The following is a 24,219-nucleotide window of genomic DNA, read 5'->3' on the forward strand; positions in this document are numbered from 1 at the left end:
ACTAGGCCGTCCCTGCCATTAGGCAGTCGGGCATTTTATTTATTTATTTATTTATTTGAAACATTTTTATGCCGCCCCCATCGCAACAAAGCCTCGGGGTGGCTCACAGCAGCATTCACCTCTGGTGGCTGATGATGGGAGGTGGCAGGAAAGGTCTGGGGAAAGCACAGCCAGGCCACCCGCCCTGCGCCCACTAGGCCAGCCTGCCACCCTCAGGGTCTGGCAGTGAATCTTACTGCTTTGGCATTATTGGAATAGAGGTAGCCAGAGTGGTGTTGTGGTGAAACTATTGGACCGGGACTCAGAATATCTGGGTTCTAGTCCCTAATCAACCATGAAATTCCCTGGGTGCCTTTGGGCTAGTCACTGATTTTCATCCTATCCTACCTCACAGGGTTGCTGTGCAGGTGAGAGAGAGAGGAGGAGAACCTTGCAGGCTGCCTCGGGCTCCTTGCAGGAGGAAGAAAGGTGGGGTACTAAATGTGCTATGGTAGTAATAATACTGACAATAATAAAAGAAAATTCACAACTGCCTGGTCTGATTGGCATTTGAACACGGAATGAGAGAGGCCGTCATATAATGATGGACCTTGGAGAGCAAAACGTCTCAGGCACCCCCCAAAACAGCATTAGGGTGCCGTTGTTGCCAGAGTGACGAGGAAGATTGCGTAGGCCACTTGGTTTCCTTGCAGGAAGAAAAATGGGGATAGAAATAGAACAATCATGTAAAGAGATGTCTAGGCAGAAAAACATCCAGGAAGAAGACATGAAATTGCAGACTTCAGCCAGGCCTGAGGAATGCTAGAAATTATTATTTTTTTAAATCTGTCTAAACATGCAAAGGGTTGTGCCTTAAGGTTCAGCCTTATGCATGTTAAGACAGAAAAAAGGCCTATAACTCCCAGCATGCCCCAGCCAGACGGTTTTACTGTCTCAACAGGCATAGGATTGCGCCTTTAGGAAACTATGATGTCTCTGTCCGTGGCTTTATTACGAGCAAGCAAAATTCCACAAAAGCATGCAAACTTTCAAGTTCCGCAGGCTCTTGGAATGAATGTTGTGCAAATTCGACACCGATCTCCGCATCACCTGTGTTAAACCAACTCAGAGATTCAAAGTGCCTAGAATACTTCATCGGACAAGATGATGCTGTCGCTGCAAGAAAAAGCAAAGTAGGGAAGAAATGCAGCTGAAACACGCACATCTGCATCTGCAGCGTTAGGTATGGAAAGGATCTGGAAATCAAGCCTACGGGACTAAAATTAAAAATGCACAAATATGCATATGCAAATTTATATATGGTGTAAAGATTGTACGTGTGTGTTTAAAGGACCGTTTTCTAAAGACACCCCTATTGTAAAAAGGGATATATATAGACAGAGGGAAGAAGATATTTAATTTCAGAAGGAAAAAAAAAACCACTGGCAGAAAAATGCAAAACAGAGGCAGTGTGACCTAGTGGTTAAGAGTGCAGGACTGGGACTCAGGTGATCTAGGTTTCAGTCCCTGCTCAGCCATGGAGCCAACTAGACTATGGCCTAGTCAGAGAACCTCAGCCCAACCTACCTCACAGGGTTGTTGTTGACTGTGAACAAGAGGAAGGGAATGATGTAAGCCACTTTGAATACTTTAAAAAGGAAAAAAGTAGGATATACATCAAACAAATAAATACATAAATAAAACGGGACAGCAGAAGGAAAAGCACTTGTGGGTCAAAAGCCAGATAATCTGATGCAAAACGGACCTTCAGGACCCCTGTAGCTTTAGTTCAGCAAGAGGTGGGGCAGAGATCCCGGCCTCCAGCCTGTGGGGCACCTCCTACGGCCCCCTTTCATCTGGACAATCTCCTGAAAAGCTCGTGCCTTAATAAGTGTGCCCGTCTTTTAAAGGGTCACCATGTTCTGGAGTCCTGCAGAACTAAGCTTTCAATTTGTTTTCTCCAGCCTCGCCAAGACAATAATCCTCGCAGGCAGAAATTCCAAAGGTGTGGCTTTATTTTATTTTTTTTCTTTTACTGCTGCATTATGGAGGCATGCCGATCTGGAAAACTTCGCTGCTGGCTGACTTTCTACCTGGAGGGGGGGAAAACTTAATCCCGTCCCACTTGAGTTATGCAATCCTGACTGTTTAAGAGGTGCGGTTCCCGCGCGTCTCCGATGGCGGGTTCTTAACTTCCACCTGCCTCTTTTGTTCTCACAACCCGGGAAGCAGGTAACAGGGGCCTGTTGCAGCCTTTCCCCGTGTCTCTTTTCTTCTTTTTGGCGGCGCCTTTTCTTATTTTTATTTTATGTGTGCGTGTTTATTTTTCCTGGGAGAAACTATCCTGGAAGAGAAGAAAACAACATTTTTGAAAGCTGGGTGGATTTACTTTGTTTTCCAACGCAACGCATTGTCTAGCTTTTAAATCCCTCCCTTAAACCCCTCTCCTTCCGCTTAGACTCTTTTTTTAATGACCCTGCCCACTGCCTGTTAACCTTTTCCTGTCCCCACAACTCTGCATTTAGTCCCTCTATAAACTATGGGGAGAGAGAGGGAGGGGGGAGGGAGGATAGGGAAAAATGTAACTACACACCAGAGAATACACACACCGCATGAGATTCCCTCCATGGTTTTGCAGTCTGGGCCGAAATCACAAAAGGCGAACGGCGTGCAGGGCGAAGAGCAATTTTAAAAACAAACACGAAAGAGGACCTTTTTTTTTCCTTCTTACCAAGAGGTAGTGGACGGGTTAATCCGATAGAGGGCTGTGTTTCCCAGAGAGGACAAGAAACTTGAGCTATAGGAGGCTCTTAATACCCGAGGCCCTTTTCTGAAGAGAGGGACGCACAGAGAGAGAGGGAGGGAGGGGGAGAGAGAGAGAGATTGAGAGAGAGGCTGGATTTAGAGTTAACATTTTATGTTGTTGTTGCAACCGAAGCTGCGGCTCCAGAAGAAAGAAATGCACAGGCAGATGTATGGTAGGTAACCGACAGGGGTGCAAAGGGAGGGAAGTCCGCTCGCTTTGCAAAATAAAAGTAGCAGAAGAAAGGGAGGCGAAGGGGGAGGTGTTTTGACCTCCCCACCCCCACCGGGCCACCGTGAACAGGGCTGGTTTTGTGCGGCTGATCTCTGCTAAGCATGGCCCCAGCCAGGACAATGGCAGAAGCAGCAGCTGATCCCCGATCAAAGCACAAGGGGGAAAATGGATCTTCTCCTTCCCCTTCTCTCCCTCCCCCTCTCCCTCTTTCTTTCTCTCCTCAAAATCCAGAGGAGGAAGAGAGAGAGAGAGAGACGGTGGCTTTTTCCCTTTCCCTCCCCCCACCCCCCCCCCCCCCCCCCATCTCAGGGCTTTGCAAACAGGAGAGGAATGGCTGGAGACCTTTTGTGTATTGCGGACGTAGCCGGAGGCGCCGAACTGAACCCGGAGCACCCTCTCGTCCCGCCGATTCCTCGCCCTTTCCCCATTCCGCCCATGGGCCGCCGCGAAAGGAGGAGAACTCCCGTCCGACTCCCAAGGAGACCCACTGGAACGAATGGGGCTGAAACGGGGCTAACGCGGGGTTGCCGCGCGAGGCGTGCAAGCGATGCGCGTTCAGAAAGGAGCGCGCTGGCGGAGCCGTCCTGTTGCGTGTCTCCTTGGAAGTAAGCCCAGTCGAGTTCAGCGGCGCTTCCCCCCAGGTGGAGTTTAGGGTTACCCCGGGCTGCCCGCTCCGGGGAGATCTCTACTTGGAAGCAGGCGCCATTGAACCTAGTGGGGCTTCTCTGCGCTGAGGACGGGGCGCTTACTTTTCTTCCCGTTGGGTGGGTTTGGGCCGCATGTGAGTTCTGATATATTTGCTTTAAACCAGGGCTGTAGGGCTTCGTGGATTTGAATCACAGCACGAGTAGATTAAGAACTTTTCCGTTGTTAATTACAATGAGAAGAAGAAAAGGACTAAAGGGGGAGCAAAAGATACGGGAGGTTCGGACAAGTTGGCACCCTGTTGTCTTTCCCTGCAAAGAATTAGGTCCGAGGCAGGATCGGGGGTTGTGCCCCACGGCAGCCGTAAGTCTCATTCATTTCGACGCACGCATTTTTCCATCCCCACTAGAACAACAAAAGGGCTTATGGCACCTTAGGGCAGAATCCTATGCATGTCGAGACAGAAAAAAATTCCAACAACTCCCTGCACGTCCCAGCCAAGCCAGGGACTTTGTTCTGCCTCGACACGCATAGGATGGCGCCCTCAAAGGCTTAACCCGCTTTAGGTATTTATTTGCAATAAACGTATTTCGCCGACACGGCGCCACAAAGCGCGTTTGCGGCAGCGCGGCCACCCCCACGGCGAAGGGTTTCTGTCTGGCTTTGCTCTCGCGGATGAGATCGTTTCCTTGAAAAGCAAAAGGTTCCCGAATCAACAGTGGGTAAAACGAGGACGGGCCCCTGGCTGAGACCCCAGAGCCGGCGTGGGAGACCCCCAGATGTTTGGGGGCCTGCAACTGCCCCTTTTGCCTAGGACAGGTTGGAGCCCTAGGCCGAAACGGCTCGATTGTACTGAGCTGTAGGGACCAGTTATCTCGTTCAGTAAAAGACAGAGTCCCGTGTTTCTAGTCCTTAGGAGAAGGCCCAGAGCTTTGTGGTAGGGCACTACAAACGGCCCCAGGTTCAGCCTTTGGTGTTTCCAGAAACAGGCTGGGAAAGATGCCTGGTTTTGGCCCTGAAACGCCTCGACCCCGGATGATCTGCATAGCATTTGCCCTTAACTCCTGCCAGTTCTAGCAAGCAGTCCCAGTGGTCGGAGATCATGAAAGTTTGAGTCCCAAACAGATTATCCAGCCCCACTGAGCCAGATGAAGCAACAGTTTGACCCTACACAGGTTTCGTATGTTCCTAAAGAAGGGCTGCAGCTCAGGGTGCTGTGTCCGTGCCCGCATGGCTCAGTCAAGGCTGGAAAATATCTCCATTTGAAAGCCACTACCAGTCAGTATGGGCCAGCCATCCCCAATCTGTACCCCTTCACGAGATGCTTTGGACTACAACTCCCATAGTTCCTTGCCAGGATGGTCAATGTTGAGGAATTGTGGGAAGGAAGTGGAGGAGGGTGGTGTAGCCCAGCCAGCCCCAACCTGCTGTTCTTAGATGTTGTGGCCTACAGCTTCCATAATCCCTTGCCAGCATTATAGGAAATGTAGTCCAAAACATCTGGAGGAAACCAGGCTGGGAGAGGCAGAAGCTGAGTTAGATGTACCAATACCTTTTGATCCTGACCCCATTGCTTCGGACCCATAGAATCTGCTTTCGTGTCATTCAGTTTCCTTTACTCTTAATGTCATTCCTGGAGATCTTCTTTGGCATATTCTAGATTTTTCTTAAAAGGGGCCTAACATCGTGACTGTTACAAAGCTGTACTTTTAAATTCGAGACCTTGTGAAAAATGGCGGGTGGCTAACGTTGTCTTGCACAAAGCATCTTCTGCAGTGTGGGGAGGAAGTGTTCCTCCCCAGCTGCCCTCCGAATCAGTTGGACTGTGACTCCTATCTTCCCCAGCAGCATGGGGAAGATGGGCATTGTAGTATAGCACATCCAAAGGTTTTAGGTAAGGGAAGGCAGTTCCAAGATGGCAGGTGGTGCCTGTCATCCCGGTGCCTCTTCTGTCCCGCCTTCCACCCCATCTTCCATCTCCCACGCCCACCAGCTTTCTACACCCACTGAACACCCACCTTCCTCAAAGAGGTTTTTTTTCCTTTTCGCCCCATGTGCCAGAGTTTCCCTTTACAGGTTTTTTCCTACTTTGACAGACCTTCTGTTCCCCGGATCCTGCTGGTGCTTTTTTCTCATGCTTGGAAGGTGCTCGTTTATTTTGAGTGTAGTTAGTATGTGCCTTGTGTTGCTACCCAAGGCACAGAACCCTGAAACAGAATCATGTTTTTCCTTTTTTCTCCTGCCCCCCCCCCCCCCCCCCCCAGACTGGGGATTATTATTGTCCTAGGCAGTGTGCTAAGATTTAATCCTTCACATCAGTGGATTGAAGCACCAGTGATTTCTATTTAATTTAGAACTAAATACACGTTTCTTTAAATTTGAATAAGCAGATTTGTTCTATTTCATTTATTAGAGCTCATAAACATATTTCTCCCTGCAAGGGACCCAAGCAAGAGTATAGGAGCCTCCTCCTCCTCACCATTTTTTTCACAACATCCCTATGAGGTAGGCTAGGCTAAGAGTGAGTGACTGGCCCAGTCTCCCGGTGAGCTTCATGGCTGAGTGGGGATTGCAACCTGTCTCTCCCCAGTTCAACACTCTAACCACTAGACCATATTGCCTGACATCTTCTCTAGGCCATGATAGCCATGCTCAAATGCCAGACAAGTAGGAAGATGGCTTCTTTATGGACCAGAGGTGCGGAGCCTCCGGGAAGAGCTTTGTGCTAAAACACACAGATGCTTTGCTTTCAGCTCCTTGGCTCCGCCCCTTTGCCTTTGGCCCCGCCCAGCCCTGGAATGCCCCTCCCTCCAAGATCTCCTCTGCGAGGAAGTTGGTCAAGTGCCTTTCCAGGAGTGTGCCAGAGAGAGTCCCTTAGGAGGAAGGGGATTTTGAGCTGCTTTTCCCTCCCCTCAGCATTCCTGGCCTTGCCATCCAAGAATTCACTCTGGCGCGTGTGGCATGGCCGGGGGGGGGGGGCACACTGCAGGGAACTGGCCAAAATGGTTTCCCCGCACGTCCCACTTCGACCGGATCAGAACTCCCTTTGCGCACGGGTATGCGGATGCAATCCCGAGCAGGAGTGGTAGGCCAGCTGGCCGGCCCCGAACGCAGCAGGACTGCCTCCGAGCCATCTGTGCGTGGGATTGCCCCTCTCAGCTTAATGGGCTTGTGTTGTATTTCCTTGCTTTGCCGTTCCCCATAGCCAGGGTCAAAGAAGCAGCCGGGGGGGCTTAAGCCGCAATCCCATCCTTGGCAAGACACCGTAGCCGGTATTTTACTGCTTGCCATAATGGGCCCGGGCCTTGCTCTAGCTGACAAGATTTCACACCCTGTCTGTGTAGCCTGAAGGACTAGAAACTTAGACGTTTTCCAGAATGTGTGTCAGACAAGTGGTGAAGACATACTGAGCCTGACAGGGCAATTACATGCTGGCCTTTCCCAGCTGGGCGCCCTTCAGATGTGCAGGACTGCAGCTCCCAGCAAGCACAGAGCTGATTGGAGGATGATGGGAAATGTAGTCCAGCACACCTGGAGGGCACCTGACTGTGGCAGGCAGCTGAACCTGCATCAGTCTGGGACGGGACTTCGCTGCTACTCTGGCAGAGGGCTGCTTTAACCCGTAAATTCAGGAGAGGGAAAACGTCCAAGTGGGAAATGCAGAATCCCCGTCACGGACACACCGCCACAGCCTGGTGACCTGCAGCAGCTGCATCCAGAAGAGGCACTGCCAGGGTGGAGGTCCTATTTCAGAGGGAACGGTCCTCTATTTTGGAGAGCTGGCAGAAGGTAGACGCCTGTTTGAAGAGGCCTCTGTCCAGTTTTGAGGGAATTGAACGCCTCAAAGGCAAAACAGGAGAGGTCACGAGGTGGTCCACGGGTCCTTTATTTTGGGGCAGAAACAAAGGTCACCCAGCACCTTTTTCTATTTACTATTATTGCATTTATATCCTGTCTTTTTTCCTTTTTTGAGGAACTGAGGATGGGTTATGTAGCTCCATCTTTTCCTCAAAACAACAACCCTGTGAGGTAGGATAGGGTGAGAGTAAGTGACTGTCCAAAGTCACAAAATGAGCTTCATGGCCGAGTGGGGACTCGAACCCGGATCTCCCAGCTCCATTCCAGTATCAAACCACCACACCACATTGACTCTCGTAACACAGTGATGTGTTTTTAAGTTAAATTTTAGTTCTTTCTAAATTTGCACTAAAAGATAAGGATGTGCATGCATGTATGCTATACAAATGGGTGTCCTCTATTGTTCTCTTTTTATTGCTTAATTAGTCCCTTTATTAATAAAACAGATGTGTTGCTTAAAAGTAAAAATTTCCAAGGGGGACTCGTGCAAATACAAAAAATCATATTTCTATAGAATACTAAAAATGGTTATTAAAAGCGATTTAAGCTACAATGAACAAAATGCTTTTAAAACACACTTTTAAAAACAATTTTAAAACTACCCTAAGAGTACAGAGACAATACAAAAAAACAGTGAAACAGAGCAGCATATAATTCATTGCAATTATTTACCAGAAATCATAGAATAGTAGAATTTGGAAGGGGCCGTGAAGGCCCAGCCTCCTGCTGGTGCAGGACACCAATTCGCACCATCCCACTCAGATGGCTGCCCAGTTTCCCCTCGAATGTCTCCAGTGTGGGAGAGCCTACCACCTCTCCAGGCAACTGGTTCCAGTGTCGTGTTGCTCTGACCAGGAGAACTCTGACCAGTTTGCCCTGGGGGCTTCTTCACGTGAGGCATTAACCAGCCCTGGTACCGAGGCTTCTGCTTCTGGTTTCTTTACGAGATTAAGATCTGCTCTTTTGCTTTCTTTTGGCTTTTCCCTAGTGCTTTTCTTACTCGGCCTTTGATTACACAACCCTAAGGTGGCACAGTGCAATTGTGGGAATACACATGCTTATTTTAGCATGATTTCGTACAGCCTGTCCCAGCCTTGTGCTTCGCAGACCTTTTGGACAGCAGTACCCAGAATTCCCAGTCCACGGCCCTGCTGCATGGGAATTCTGGGTTTTGCCGTCCAAATGCCTCTGAAGGGCACCGGGGGGGGGGCGGGGAGGTTGATGTACTATGATAGCCAGAGAATAGCTCAGTTTTCTCACTCTAAAAAAAAACAAAAAAACACAGAAATGCATAGAAAGGAAGACAAAATTCTTCTTTGCTCAGATTATGGAATATGTTCCCCAGTGAGGTCCGCCTGGCACCGAGCCTATACTCTTTTCGGCGCCAGGTTAAAACCTTTTTATTTAATCGCTATTTCAAAAATCAGTATTTTTGCCACTTATAGTCGCTTTTGTTTAATTGGTTTTGATTGGATTTATTTGTTTCGGGTTGTGTATTGTTCGATTGATTGTTTTATGGTTTTGCTTTTAATCATGTGAGCTGTCCTGTGACAAGACAGTGAAGGGCAGCATACCAATGTTTTAAATAGATGAATAAAGCATCCACAAGCTACTGTGAGTAAGAAATCGAGAGCACAATAAATTCCTTGTTGCGGGGAAGACCCTAAATGCAAATGGCCAGTCACCATTTCCAAAGGTATGCTAAGCTCTAGTGCATTTCTGTTTAAAGGAGAACCCTGTCCGGTAAATTAGCATATCCAACAGTTATGCATATCACTCTTTTGTCTGAGTGATGCATGGCTTCATTTGTGGTGATTCCCAAGTGCCAATCTTTGCCCCTGCTTTACTAGCCCCAGCAGACTAATGAAAATGAAAATTCATACCTTTTGAGGACTCACACGTTGTCCTTACATACCATCCAATCACGAAAGCCCCCCAAAATACCCTTTCCATGACAGCCCCGCTCCGCTGTTGTAATCCCAAGGTTGCGCCTTCCTTTATGGAGTCCGTCCATCTCCTGTTTGGTCTTTCTCTTCTTCTTTTGCCTTCTACTTGGCCCAGCATGATTGTCTTCCCCAAAGAGTCCGGCCTTCTCATCAGGTGCCCAAAGGGTGACAGCCTCATGGCTTGGCGTAACCTTTTCTGTCCCGCATCAGAGTTTTCTTCCTCCTGAACGACATTACTCAAAAGGAGGGCCCTTTGCTGCTTTCGCTGAGAAGGATTCTTCTGCTAAATGTCTGTCTTCCATTCTCTTTCATTCTCGTTCTTCAGGTAGAAGATCCTGCAATCAGCTACTGATTTTTTTCATTCAGAGACTCTCTGTGTGCTTCTAAGGCAAAGGCATCATTCCTAAATTCGTCACAGCCTTTCAGGCGGATTGAAACACATCCTAAGAGCTTCCTCCCACGTCCCCCACAGTTGCCACGAGAGAGGGGGGGGGTCTTTGGTCTCAAGGTGTGTCTCAAGATGGCAGCAAAACGTGGATCGGGTCTCCAGTTCCAGGGCTCGTTGGAGCAGATGGGCCGGCGAGGAATGAAAATGGAGGAGGAGGAAGAGGAGCCCGACAACCCTGACCCGGAAGAAGGTTGGAGAGGGAAAGGGGAGGCCTCCCGCGGCCCCCGAGAACGAGAGGAAAGGCTTCCTCGGGGCCGAGCCGCTCAACAGAAGGAGTTCCTCAGCACAGCGCGTTCCCCCCGCTCAGGGTGGAGGAACCCTCCGGCAACACGGCCTGCCGAATGGGAGGACCGGCAGGACTTTTCCACCTCTGTGGAGGGACCGGCGGTCGCCCGCCAGTGGCCAAGGGGAGGGCGGGTCAGCCGGCGCCTGCCGAACCTCAGCGGAGAAGCCCCAGAGGCCCAGAACGTCCTGGACTCTGGGGAGATTGGAGAGACTGGGGTGGTGAAAGTCAAGGAAGAAGTGGTGGGGGACGACTCTGCCAGCATGGAGATGAAGCGGCAGCGCTTCCGGCAGTTCCGCTACCAGGAGGCCGAGGGGCCCCGCGAAGTCTGCAGCCAGCTCTGGTACCTCTGCCACCGGTGGCTGAAGCCCGAGCGGCACACCAAGGAGCAGATCCTGGAGCTGCTGATCCTGGAGCAGTTCCTGGCCATCCTGCCCCCGGACATCCAGAGCTGGGTGCGAGAGCACGAGCCGGAGAGCTGCTCGCAAGCTGCTTCGCTGGCTGAGGATTTTCTACAGATGCAGCGGGAGGCCGAGAGGAGAGAACAGCAGGTACGGGAAAGTTTTGTGCTGATAATTGTGTGGGAGGGGAAGCAGGGAGGTTGTATAACACATCATCCCCTAAACGTACAGTGAAGACCCCTCTGAGCTGGTGTCCTGTTTGCTGCAAAGGCCAGCTAGGGCTCCCCTGAGAAACCCCGAAGCAGGACATGAATGCAAAGCTGGGGTTGGCACCAAGGGTAGGTATGGTTGGGCCCTCACCCCAGCAGGGACCGCTTGACAAGAGACCCCTGGAGGTCGTCTTCTTCACCATGGTAACCTGCTTGCTCATCTGCTTCTCCCTCTGGCCCAGACAATGGCAGTGGGGAGAAAGAGGAGTAGGAAATGCCAACCAATTCCCTCCTCGCTGGTTTTCTGCCCGTCGTGCATGCAAGTCCTGGCTGTGCTGGGGAGGAGGAGCAGAAGCAAGAGCAGCTGCTGGCAACGGCCTGAAGGGAGACTCTCTGGGGGAGGGAGCCTCTCCGGGTGTCTTGGTGAAGGACTCTCCAAACCTGGTTGTGGCCTCCGAAGCTGGAAATCCAGCATTGCCCTCCTGAGCCGTGTTGCAGTGGCACCAGGGCGCACAGGACCGAGGCACTGGGACCTTTCCTTAGCAGGAATGGTGGCATCATCTGCCCACCCCAGAGGCTTCCTTGTTGCCTCCAGACTCAGCTGCAGTGCTCACAATCACAGCAGGTTCGAAGGAGTGGATTTCCCTCGTTGCCCCGTGTTGCAGTTTGAGGGTGGCTTCATCTGGAAAGGGCAGTGAAGCCCCAAGAGCTTTGCAGAAGACGGGGTGGAGATACAAACTGAGGGAAAAACTGGTTGGTGTGGATCAACAGAGCTGCTTGCAGTTTGTGGACACTTTTAGGGGACGTGGTTTTGCAGAAAGTGATGATAATCGCTTGCTCTTCAAACCAGCCACTGCGTCACTGACTGCGACTGATTACAGGGGGCTGCTCAAACACCTCTTTCAAAACCAGTGGCTACCAAGAAGTCTTGGTGGCCACAAATTCCATCCACCCATTTTCCCATGAGTTGTGTGAAGAAATAGCTCTCTAGCACAGCTAACCCTCCCTCACTAAACTCTGAAGCTCCAAACCCCTTTAAGATTGCAATCCTATTTATGTCTACTCCAGAGTATATCCCATTGTGTCCAGTTGGACTCAATTCTGAGAAAGTGTGTCTGGTGACTGAGCAACCTTGAAATGTTCTGGATACGACCCTCAGAATTCCTGACCATCCACTGTGCGGATTGGGGCTTAATGAGTGCTGGATCTAAAACATCAAAAAACTATAATGTTTCCTATAATGTTGGGTACGGGATTGCTGCCCACAAAGACGGCAGCGGGCAGCTTGTGCTCCTCCCGATTTTTTGGCCGTGGCTCAGTGGCAGCGGCGCTGCTTTCCCTGCAGAAGAATCCTGCAGAAGCCCTGCAGAAATATTGCTAGTCGGTGTCCAAAGTGCCTGGGAAATCCAGGGCAAAACACAGGCCGCTGTCGTGCAACTAATATTACTTATTACATTTCTATACCACCTGTAGTCAGAGCTCTCTGGACTGTTTGCAGCAATAATAATAGAATCATACACTCAAGCTACAAGCTGCTCACCTGGTTTCCTCTTCCTTAGGGCTTCACATGTCTGGTTTCTTTGAGTTTAATGCCCACAGGCACCAGCAGTAGGAAAGCTGCATTCCCAAACTCACCTGGGAGCAAGACCTGTTGAACTCAATGGGACTTCCAGTTAAGGGCAGGATCCTACGCCTTCCAGAGGCTGTCCAGAGTGAAACTCTGTGGGGATGTGATCTATCCTGGTGGCAGCTCAGCCTCTCCTCCTCATGAGTAGGCACAAGACAGCCGAAATTGGCTAAGTGTTCTGGAGGGCTGGAGAAGGGCCCTAGGCTGGATTAAGTTCCGTGTGACTGACTCATGTATGCACTTTAATATGTATTTATTTAGAATCAGTGCCCAGGGGACTGTAATATTTTGCACCTGGTACACTTTCTGGAAATAATGGGGATCTCTTCCTATATTTCTTCCTAGAGGTGCCATGGGCCAAATAGGTGGCATATAAATGTTTTAAATAAATAAATAAAATGTGCATCCCTTTACTGTGCTCCACCTTGTCACGAGGCAAAGAGCTGGACTGAGAGAGGAGTCATCAAAGTCCTTCTTCTCTGTGCCATCTTCTTGGACTCCTGCAATTGTGGATGGCATTGCCCTTTCCCTACAGAAATCTCCATCATAAATTTTATTTCTGTACCGCCCGATAGCTGAAGCTCTCTGGGCAGTTCACAACCATCTCTCAACAATACAGAAAGAAAATGCTATAAAATACATGTAGTCCATGAGGACTAGAATCATGCACATGTTGCATTTTTAATTAAATGCAGAGGGTCTCTGGATTCTGGCTTTTGGGTTCCATAACAAAAACTGCACATGCTCTGCAATGCCACAAATTACTCAGAGCCTTCTGAGTAATCTATTCGAAATGGAAAGGAAATGCTTTCCAAGTGGACCCTGGCTGCGAATATGGGAGCTGTAGGTGGGGACCTCTTGCGGGTGCTTTCAGGGAGCTTCAGGTGCCCTCAAGCAGAAGCCACCGTGTAGCAATCCTGCTTTTGCTTTCTCAGTGGATTTTTACGGAGAGAAAAGAGATGGGAAGGCTATGGGAGGGTGATAACTGGGAGACGAGGCCTGCGTCTGGATCACCACCACGCATTCTGAGCTGGAGAAACCCATTTCCTTGCCAGCACCCTGGAGCAAGAGAAGTCAAGCCTGCTCCATCATCTGAAGGACCCCCCCCCCCACCCTTAATCTTTCCTGCCTCAACTTGATGACTAGAGGCTTTTATCCACAAGGCTGTTGAACAGTTAATCCTCAGTCACCTATTCCAGTTTCAAAATTCTGCATTCAGTAGCAGACATAAGCTACATAAGTTTAGAGCACATGCTGGGAGTTGTAGGGTTTTTTCTCTGTTTAAACTAGCACAGGGTTGCACTTTAAATGCTCTAAAAAAAACTTGCCAAAGCACTAGGCACGGATGCAAACTGGAGAGTCAGGAAACTGCTGCGATTAGGGAATGAGGAGCACAGGACAAATGCCTCATATGGAAAAGCCTTCTGTGCAAGCTTGTCTCCTTCCTCCTCTATTGTCTCTCGTGGCTTTTTCTCCAGTGAAGGATCCAGTAGGTGGGAGCCTCTTGTAGGTGGGAACAACGCAGAATTGCAGCAGAATGTTGAATTAGACTGGGAAGAGACAGGGTTTAATTTTGGGATCGTTCTGGCCAGTCACCACTGCCTGGCCTGGCCTACTTCACAGGGTTGTTGTGGAATTCAAAGGTGGAGGGGACATGAAAAGAATATAACAAACACACATATTCTGACCCCGCTGGCTGAAAGCGTTGTTCTGGAAGTGGGGGACAAGCAGGGCAGGGTTAGGGAAACCTGCAGCCCTGTTGGGTTCCAACTCCCATCACTTCTGACCCATGGTTGGGGCTGAGGGGAGCTGGAATCCCACAACCTGTGGAGGGCAGGGCTCCCGGCTCCCGAGGACAAGTGGAATGAGCATTCCATGGAGTGCCCTGGCCTTCCCTTCCCGGAAATATCTGACCCAAACACGATCTTTGCTGCTGCTTCCAGGTGCTGGGGCTGTTTGAGATGGATAATGCGGAATCCCCAGAAGCCGAGGCGGAGCGGCCCCCGTCAAACACAGTGCCGAAGCCGCTGTTCAGGGAAGCCAAGCAAGAGGTGGAGGAGGAAGAGGGCAGCAACTTGGGCAAGTCTTCTTATTGAGTTGTTGGACCTTTGCCGGTCCTTGGGGCAAAGCGCTTTGCTACCAAGATTTCTTCAGGGGCCTGTGCTTTGGGCTTTGTCATGTAAAATCTTTAGCCGAGCTTTTGCGCAGAGGGAGAGTTTCGGAACCCAGTGGAGGCAACCGGGGACGGGCAGCCAACCGAGGGATCCTGGCTTCTTCACTCCCCTCCAGAGTCACCACTTCAGCTTTTTCTCAAAATGTTGCACTCCAGAGTGTTTGCGACCCTTCCAACTTGGGATGCATCTGCTGACCATCCCTTCACTCAGGCCGTTAAGAAAGTGGCAGGCAGCCTGAACCAAATTCCTTCGTTTTCTGTCCTTGGCTCCTGCTAGAAGGGGCTGAATCTTTTTGCTGCTGTGTGAACTCCAGTTTGGGAAGCACAGCTTGAAGGCTGCCAAAGCTTATTCAGTGCAAGCCATTGTTTCACCTTAAAAATAAACTTCACAGCACTAGTGGGGCAGAAGAGTTACCCCACCTGCTTCTAAAGAGCGTAAACTCACCTTTGCATGCATCAAGTCGAATCCTCTTACTCAGTGGATTTTGGCTAACAAGTCCAGGAAAAGCCAGTTTCTGTAGATCCTACTAGACAGACTAGAAGCATCTCCTCTCCAAAATTGCACAGTTCTGAACTCAGCAAAAAACTTTGGTGGCATGGAGTTCCTCCTAATTCACTCAGAAATGCCACTGTTCTTTTGAAACTGGCTGTTCTCCAGCACGGAGTAACTTGCTGCTGCACTGTGACGGGTTTATGTCAAATCGCGCAGACTGTCCTGGCATTTCTGGGTCTTGGGAACCCTCCTTTTGTGTCGGGGTCCTTAGAGGGCCTCTGCCGGTCAGGGCAGAGATCCTGGGATGGAGTCAACCAGGGATGGGCAACCAGGAGCTGGAGAGGTACTTATGCAGCCCTTGACCTGATTTCACAATCCTTTGAGGGCTCCTGCCGGGGGGGGGGGGGGCAGTGCCAAAAGAGAAAGGGGGTGGTGTCTGAGAGAAAGGAGAGTGTCAGAAAAGGAAGCAGGAGTGTTGGAGAGAGAGAGGTGTCGAAAAGAGAGAGAACGGGATGTCAGAAAGCGAGACAGAGGAATTGTGGGGGTCGAAAAAGAGGGAGAGAAAATAGAAAAGCAATGGCAGAAAGAGAGGAAAGTGTTTTGGCCCGGATGACCACCAGCACAGGGGCCTGGATGGAGGATCCCTTACAAAGTAATGCAACGCTCAACAGAAGAAGGGTTCCTCATCCCTGGGTCGTTCCGAGCTTCTGCTCAGGATCCGGCCACTTGCTGCAAGCGCTGATGGTCGTGGCCTTGCACGCGCGTGGCAGCCGAGTGTGAAGGCCGTGTGCTTGCACCACAGCAGCTCGCTGGGGCAGTTGGTCTCACTTCATGCTGGAGGAACAGTGTAGGGAAGCAGGGACCGCAACCGTCCTTAGATCTTTCTGGACAGGGAACAGGGGTGAGGGCAGGAACGTGGGAGGCAACTCCAGGAAGCGGTAGAAGCCGTCTCAGCTGGCCAGTTGCCGTGGCCCCAAAGAGAAGGGCTTTTCTGTTTAGATGGAGGCAGAGAAAGAGACGCACACACGATCCGGATCTGCTCCCAGCTCCAAAGGTAATCCGGATCTCTCCCGCTCCCCCTCTTTGACCCTACAGGGACCATGGGGCAAGTGGAGCCCCGGGCTGGCGGCCCCCTTCCCCTCTACCCGGAGGAGGGCAGCTCGGACGACGAGGGCCTCCTGGACCTCGTCTACGCCGCCAACCTGGAGCTGCACAGCCGACGGCCCCCGCGAAGGACCCGCCTCATCCGGATGCGCACCCACGAGCTCCAGGTGTCCGACGAGGAGTGCCTGACCCGCTTCCGGCTGGACCGGCAGGCCATCCAGGACCTGTGCACCCTCCTGGCCCCGTACCTGGACGGGGCCTCCGCCAGCCGCAGGCACATCCCCACCTTGCAGAAGGTGCTGATCGCGCTGCAGGTGCTCGGGACCGGCTCCTTCCAGCGCATGACGGGCGACAACCTCCGCGTGTCCCAGTCCTCCGTCAGCCGCTGCCTGGACGCGTTCCTGGAGGCCATGCTGCGCCACGTGCACGAACACATCACCTTCCCCACCACCGACTCGGAACTCCGCCGCACCCGGGAAGCCTTCTTCGACATCGCCGGCTTCCCCAACGTCATTGGGATCGTGGACTGCACCCACGTGCCCATAATCGCGCCCGCCGACATGCCGGCCCTCTACCGCAATTGCCACAACTTCCACAGCCTGAACGTCCAGGCCACCTGCGACGCCTCGGGCTGCTTCACCCACGTCCTGGCGAAGTTCCCCGGCAGCGTCCACGACGCCCGGATATTCCAGCTGTCCCAGCTGCAGAGGCTGCTGGAGTCGTGGCCCGAGGGGAAGGGCTGGCTCTTGGGTGAGTGTCCGGGGCGGGGCGGGCCGGGGCGCCCCTTCTGAGAGGCGGGTGCCCCCGATGCTCACGATGCGTCCTCTCCTCCACAGGTGACTCCGGCTACCCCTTGCGCCCCTTCCTCATGACGCCACACCCGGACGACGGCCCGGAGCCGATTGCCCGCTACAACACCACGCACGAGACCACGCGGATGGTGGTGGAGAGGGCCTTCGGGCAGCTCAAGATGCGGTTCCGGTGCCTCCACTCCACCGGCGGGCGGCTCATGCTCCGCCCGGAGAAGGTGGCCAAGGTGTTCGTGGTCTGCGCCATGCTACACAACATGGCCCTGCGGCGCCAGCTGCCCATCATCAATGGCGGACAAGGGGTGGACACCGAGGTCCCCGTGCCCCCATACCTGGAGACCGATGGCATTGTAGAGCAAGATCCCCGTGCCGTGGAAGTCCGGGATCAAATCATTAGCACTTATTTCTCACAATAAATTCAACTTTCAGTAGATGGCTTATGGCTGATTGTACGTCCTTCTGTGTTGGAAGCACCCATGCGTTGTGCTCCTGGCATGTGTGACTCGTTGTGAGGTCTCCTCGCCTCGCTAGATCTAAATCCCGAGTCCTGCGTTTCCCCAGCACGGCTTCCTTAGCGTTAATAGGGGGCCTGACGGATCAGGGGTGGAATATGTGTGGGATCAAACTGGATAATGTTTCAGCTTCTGAGATTTTATATTTTGTGTGTGTGTGTGTGTAGTTGGGCACACTTGCCTGAGTCAGGTAGGGCTCCTGCTCTGAGGACATTTTGTTAGGGTGCTCTGTCCAAACTTGCTCCACATTTGAATCATATGGCAGGTTGCTTTTTGAACATAGTGAGGGAAAGGGATTTTTCTTTTTCACTGCTCCTTATTAAGATTTCTGCTTTTTCATGAATTTGGGGACCTGTAAAAAAGCATATTTCCCCCTGCCCCCATCCACAGTAAAACACCAGGTATTCACAACAGAGCAAACCCCATGAGTATTGCAAAAGATTCAACATTGCAATATTTTCTTTTCAACTCCACCTTCTGTGGCCCTTGCATTTTGCCTTGGTTGCAAGAAATGCAGTGTAGGCCTACCTGTGAAGACTATAACATAATATGTTCTTCCACTCAGGATCAGACAGTGATCCTGCTGTTTTGCTGAAAATTATCGGTCACGGTCACGGGGTGAGCACCAGCCTCTTTGTTTTATCTCGTGGGGTAAAGAGCAGCTTTGTTTAGGGGAATGGAATTTCCGTTCTGGAAAATGGTTCAAGAGAAAGTTAACCTCTCTTCCTTGCCCTCCCAGCAGGCAGATCAAGTCACAGTGTGCTTGCTATTTAAAGTTTTAAAATGTGATGGGTCTATTTAATGGGGTCAGCGATGTTTGGCCCTTGGTCCATTTCATGCGACTCTTGCCCTCATTTCCGAAGACCTTTGCAAGCAATTAGCACAGACTTCCAGCAAGAGTGAAGTCTGTTCCTGTCCTGATTAAGATGGAGAGGAAGCGATAGAAAAAGAATTGAAAGAAAGAAAAGAGAAAGAAGCGGTGTTTGGAATTAAGATGGGACAAAGAGAGAGACAGAGGGAATGGGTAACGGAGAGAACCAAAGGGAGAAGAGGAGTGAAACACTGAAAAAGAAGTCAGAACAGAAAAAAGTGTATACTGCCCATCTCCAGTAAAAAAAAAAAGCTATTGAGCTTGTGCATTGTACACCCAAGTCCAATTTCCTGTTAAAAAGCAAACTTCAGTATCAAAGCCGCTGCCAGTCGGTATCAAAAAGCAGACCTGGTGGATAAACAAATTAATTCAGTCTCGGGTAGCTCTGCATAAATTTTGTCTGCTATTAAAGGCACAGCTGGTTTTGCAAAGCTTTTCAGCCCTAATCTTTTCTGCGCACACACTCGCGCCCTTCCGGAAGTGCCGCTGCCTTTCCGTACCAAGGCAAAGGGATATTCATGACTCCGAATAAATAAACCTTGACCCCGGCACGTGCTACTTTGGAAATCCCAGTCCCTGTTACAGATCTGAGGGAGAGATCCAAGCAACAATTGTATGTCCAGGCGGAGGAGGTGGCCCCAATCCCCGCGTGCTTCCTCGTGGCCTCCACAGCAGCCCATGCTGCTCACTGTGAGTACCACCATCACTGTCCTTGTCGCCACAGGTTGTGGCCATACTGCGCCTCATTCCAAGCATGCACCATCTCCTAAAGCAGCTTCAGCAACCTGCTGCCTCCAGATGTTTTCAGCTACAGATCCTACCAGCTCCAGCCAGCAAGGTCCATAGTCGTGGATTATGGAAGCTCTAAGCCAAAGTATTTGGAGAGTGCCCAGTTGCCTGCCTCGGGTTTAAGGGGATCCTGTCGGCTGGAAGAGGTGAGCTCGTGGCCCTGTTGAAAAGCAAGGATTAGAAAGACTTGAGTGTGGGCATCTGTAGTGAAGGTGCCTGCGATTCTGTGCATGTTTACTTGGAAGGAACTCCCACTGTGTTCAGTGGAGCTTACTCCCAGGTAAATCTGCATGGGAGTGCGGTCTTAAAATGCTCCTCTTGCTGCCCCGTGCGTGTGAGGCTCGCTGGGGGGCAGCACCCCCAGTGATCGCATGGAGGGGTCCCCACATTGGACCGCATGTTCTGTCTCACGCCTATGGGCTTCATTGCTCTGGTGTCCTCCAAGCGTTTGGGGCACAAGCTTCAGCCTTCCTGCCCACTGGCCATCTGTTAGCTGGGGATGATGGGAGCTGAAGCCTCCACAACATCTAGAAGGCCAGAGATTGCCTACCTCTGATCAAGTGCCAGATGTGTTGGACTACAGCTCCCACAATCCCCAGCCAGTCAGTCTGCCTGAGACGAATGGGACTTGCATGCCAGCACAATCGGAGGGCGCCCAGTTGAGGAAGCCTGCCCGCTCCAGGGACCATTGACCCTTCCAGTGAAGAGCGGGCTCTGCACCCAGAGGGGGAAACAGGAAGGGGGCATCTTGTGCTCCCTGGAACCCCCCGACTGGCGCTGCTGCAAAGCCGGATGCCGGCCTTGGGGGGCTCGTGGGTTCAGGGTGACTTCCTGAAGAAAATGGAGTCTCCTTGCTGTGACTGAGAGTTCAGAGCCGCTGGCAAAACACACACCCTGGGGTGACTCAACGGGCTTTTTGGTCTCCTTCGAGCAGGTGGCCCAAGGCAGAGCGAGCAGCCCAGATCCTACCAGCCCTCAGTGGAGAAGCCCAACAGGCCTTTATTAGCCTGGAGGGCAGGGACAGAGAGGATGATGGGAAAGTGAAGACAGCCATCTTGCAAGGGGGTGATGCCACCAATCCAAAGAAGCTGTGTCAGCATTTCAGGCATTTATACTACCGGGAGGCTGAGGGGCCCAGAGGGGTTTACTGTCGGCTCCAGAAGCTTTGCGACCAGCAGCAAAAGGCCAAGAGACACAGCTAGGGGCAGAGCCCGAAGCTGCTGATCCTGGAGCAATTCCTGGCCATCCTTCCGTTAGGAATCCAGAGCTGGGCCAGGAGACGTGGTCCCGAGACCTGCGCCCAAGCCGTAGCCCTTGCCGAGGATTTCCTGCAGCAGTAACCAGATTAGAGGCAGGAAAAGGAGGTGAGGCCTTTTTATCTGGTTAGCCGTTTGTGGTCCAGGACTCTGGCTGGAAGGGAGTCGGAGAGCCATTGCCTGGCTCAGCGCTGGAAAAGTGGGACAGGTGCTAGGCCAACGGCAGACATGTGCAAGCTCTTCCTGCTGGGGCTGCATCCCATTGCAGAGAAGCCCTTGGGGGCCGCGTTCTGGTGTGGGGCAAGACCACAAGCAAAAGGAGTGGAAACAAATATATTTAAAATACCAGGACATTTCAGCAGGAAGCTCTTCGTGCCAGTAACTAAGCCTTCAGGAGGGGCATTTCAGTCTTTTTGGAAATGGGGGAAACACTGCACGAACGCTAGAAAATGACATCATGTCTGGAGGAGGGTGGTTAGGGTCTGGGGAAGAGAAGATGTGGGGCATCTTGGGAGGCAGCATTGGGAACGTCAGCTCTGGGGCTGCAGTCGGCCACGATGCCCAGATGAGAGCCCCCAGTTCTGGAGGACTGTGCTCCTGCCTCCAGGAGGAGGTGGACAAACCCTTTCTCCCTGCCCAAACTTCTCCTGCAGGGGGTGCTGTTGAGCTCGGGGAAGGAATCGGGCAAGTTGCTTTTCTACCTTGACAGGGTTCCTCTCCGCCATAACAGGCCTGACCTTGGGCAGAAGCAGCTGCGTGCAGAGACCAAGCAGGGGAGGACAAGGGAGAGGCCAGCCTGCTGGGTAAGGATCGGGATGGCTGTGAGCTCGGGTCCCCCCCTTCGCACACTCAGAGCCATAGATCCTTCTTGCAAAATATTGATCAAAGCATTTTCCAGATGCACAAACACCTGGAATAAGTCTCTTTTTTATATAAAGATTTTTATTAAAATTTTTAAACTAAAAACATCAGTCATCAAATACATCGGACGTACTGGGTCAGCCCCCTATAACGTATCTTTTTAACATTCTATAATCAAATTCAAACCAATTTATAAAAATTTAAAAACATCTTTAAGCCAAGTCCCGTTTCTCCAGCCAATCATAAAAAAGATCCCAAGTTTGAGAGAAGTCAGTATCTTCTTTCTCCTTCAGTAATAGAGTCAATCTGTACACCTGGAATAAGTCTCTGAGCATGCACAGAGTGGTTTGTGGAATCCAATCTAGTATTCACCGCCAGGAACACTCCTTAGGAGCATGCCTGGGCCCCATCCCTTTGGAAGGGGCCTTCCGAAAGTAAGCACACCTCGTCTCTATGCTGTTCCTCTAATTGGGCCATCCTCTGCTGGTGATGCAGCATGGAGTCGAGAGCTGAGTGGGGGACTAGAACTCGGGATCTTCCAAGCTGCAGGCGAACACACCAACTGCTTCCCTGCACTGGCTCTCAGTGGACTCACTGGATGTTTTCCAGTGTCGTGCACACTGCAATGGACTCCACTGTGAATGAATGGTGGTGCACACATTTTAAAAAGGCAACAACCAATAAATCCTGGATTTTCTCATGTCTCCAGGAGAACAAGGGTGGTTCAGCATTGATGGAGGAGAGACATAAGTGCCAGAAGATTCATAGCAGGAGAGAGCCTGTGGAACTGTGGCAGCGAGCATGGAAGACAGGCACAGACATGTCCCTGGGAGTCGGCGCAAAGCAGCATTCTAGTAGGAAACCCACCCAAAGGAGAGAGTAGACAGATTGGCTTCTTATACAGAAGTTTACACAGATATTGGAGGAATTGCAGTCCACCAAAGGAGACACACTGGTAAGAGGCAAAATGCCTCTGGCACTTATGGGAAACACCACAAAGTACAAAGGGATGCGCAGAGGTGGCAAATCATACATGCGCTTTGTGTGTGGGAAGTGCTTTCTTTCCAGCTCAGGGCTGGCCACCCATCAGCACATCCAAACCAGGGAGAAGACATGTGAGTCAGAGAATAGTAGAGTTGGAAGGGGCCATGAAGTCCATCAGGTCCAACCCCCTGCTATTGCAGGACACCAAGACGCACCATCCCACTCAGATGACTATCCAGTTTCCCCTTGACTGTCCCTAGTGTGGGAGAGCCCCCCACCTCTCCAGGCAGCTGGTTCCACTGTCGTGTTGCTCTGACAGTGAGGAAGCTTTTCCTCCTATCTAACCTGAATCTGACTTGTTGCAACTTGAGCTGATTATTCCGTGTCCTACACTCTGATATCAGGGAGGAGAGATCTTGACCTTCCTCTTTGTGACAACCTTTGAGGTACCTCTAGAGGGATATCATGTCCCTACTCAGCCTTCTCTTCTCAAGGCTGAACATGCCCAGTTCTCTCAGTCTTTCCTCATAGAGCAGTATTTCCAAACCCTGGATCATTTTTGTCGCCCTCCTCTGGACCCTAATTTTTCTGCATCTTTCTTAAATCTTGGTGCCCAGAACTGGACGCAGTATTCCAGATGAGGTCTGACTAGGGAGGAGTATAGAGGAAGTACTACTTCTCGTGATTTGGAAGTAATATTTCTATTAATGCATCCCAAAATAGCATCTGCCCTTTTTGCAGACGAATGTGGAAAGACCTTCAGTGGCACCTCAGATCGGAACCACCACCAGAGGACTCCCATGGAGAAGCCACGCAAGTGCTTGGAATGTGAGAAGCCGTTCCCACAGCGGTTCAGCCTCAGCCAGCACTGCAGGATCAGTGCTGTGAGCATCCGCATACATGTTTGGGAGCTGGCAGAGGCTCTCCTGTGACATGAAACCTCTACATTTCCCCCAGAGAGGTTCTTGTGGGGCAGAGTCTGTCTCCGCTTTATCTAAGAAGTATTTGCATATTTTCTTGCTGTCAACCAGGGTTGGTTGAAAACAAAGTTGTGGCCTCTGGCCACTGGCATCTCCCTATTTCCTGAATGACAAGTGACTAGTCCATTGTGAGCATCTGCCACTTGTCCATCCAGTCACATGCTCTGCTTACTTCCCCGGCAAGAAATGTGTTATGCGTGGTGAAGCATTTCTGTGGCACGTGTGTTTTTCCTGTCGCCACTTTTGCTTTGTGTTTTTTCCTCTATTAGCTTTCCTTTGAGTTGCCTATCCCTTTTGTGGAAAAGGAATCAGAAATGGGATTTAAAACCCCCCAAAAGTGCAAAAAAATATTGAAACAACAACGGAATAGCTGTTTAAAACCGCAGTGTTCTGTACACAATCATCTGGAGTAAGCCCAGGAAGAACAACAGTGTCTACTTCCAACCAAGTATGCGCAAGAATGCACTATAAGTGAAATACAAAACTGAAGCAGCCATAAATCTGTAATATAGATGGACAGAAGGCATGGGATGACCTAGGTTACTCCTGATGCAAAGTTGCAGAACACCAATTTGAAGAAGAAAACTGGGCAGGGTTACAGTCCTATCCAGACTCAACTGGGGGTGGGGGGGATTGCCTTTGAATTCAGGAGGATTGGATTCCATGTAAGCATTCATAGGATTGTGCTGCTCCTGGTTGTCTCGGAGATCCACGGTGGAGCCAGGGCTCGCAGGGTGGATGCCCCAGGACTTTTTCTGCTGTCCTCTGCCACCAGTATCAGGTTTCCTTATTCGCTCTGATCTTAGCTGCAATTCTCACAGCAGCTGGGTGGGAAATGGATTTTCCCAGCAAGAATGTGTGGAATCTCTTTGTAATGCAAAGTATTATGGAGTGGCAGAATCTTGTCTTGGTAAAGAGGGCTGCAATCCTAAGCATATTTGGACAGAGAAAATG

The 24,219-nt window shown here is 51.0% G+C and overlaps 1 protein-coding gene across 2 annotated transcripts; it reads left to right on the top strand.

Moving 5' to 3' along the window:
• The first annotated feature begins 2,929 nt into the window (after nt 1-2,929).
• On the top strand, nt 2,930-17,448 carry LOC123035092. 2 transcript variants are annotated; one of them, XM_044452958.1, is made up of 5 exons: nt 2,930-2,957; nt 9,791-10,747; nt 14,377-14,512; nt 16,195-16,953; nt 17,040-17,448. In XM_044452958.1, the coding sequence occupies exons 2-5, from the start codon at nt 9,986-9,988 to the stop codon at nt 17,426-17,428; spliced, it is 2,046 nt and encodes a 681-aa protein (XP_044308893.1). In that variant the 5' UTR covers nt 2,930-2,957; nt 9,791-9,985; the 3' UTR covers nt 17,429-17,448. The 2 variants fall into 2 exon arrangements, with proteins under 2 accessions (XP_044308893.1, XP_044308894.1); XM_044452959.1 differs by lacking the exon at nt 2,930-2,957 and adding an exon at nt 3,965-4,024.
• The last annotated feature ends 6,771 nt before the right edge of the window (nt 17,449-24,219 follow it).

The sequence above is a fragment of the Varanus komodoensis genome, unplaced genomic scaffold, assembly GCF_004798865.1.
Source record: "Varanus komodoensis strain SLA01 unplaced genomic scaffold, ASM479886v1 scaffold76, whole genome shotgun sequence".
Classification (NCBI taxonomy): domain Eukaryota; kingdom Metazoa; phylum Chordata; class Lepidosauria; order Squamata; family Varanidae; genus Varanus; species Varanus komodoensis.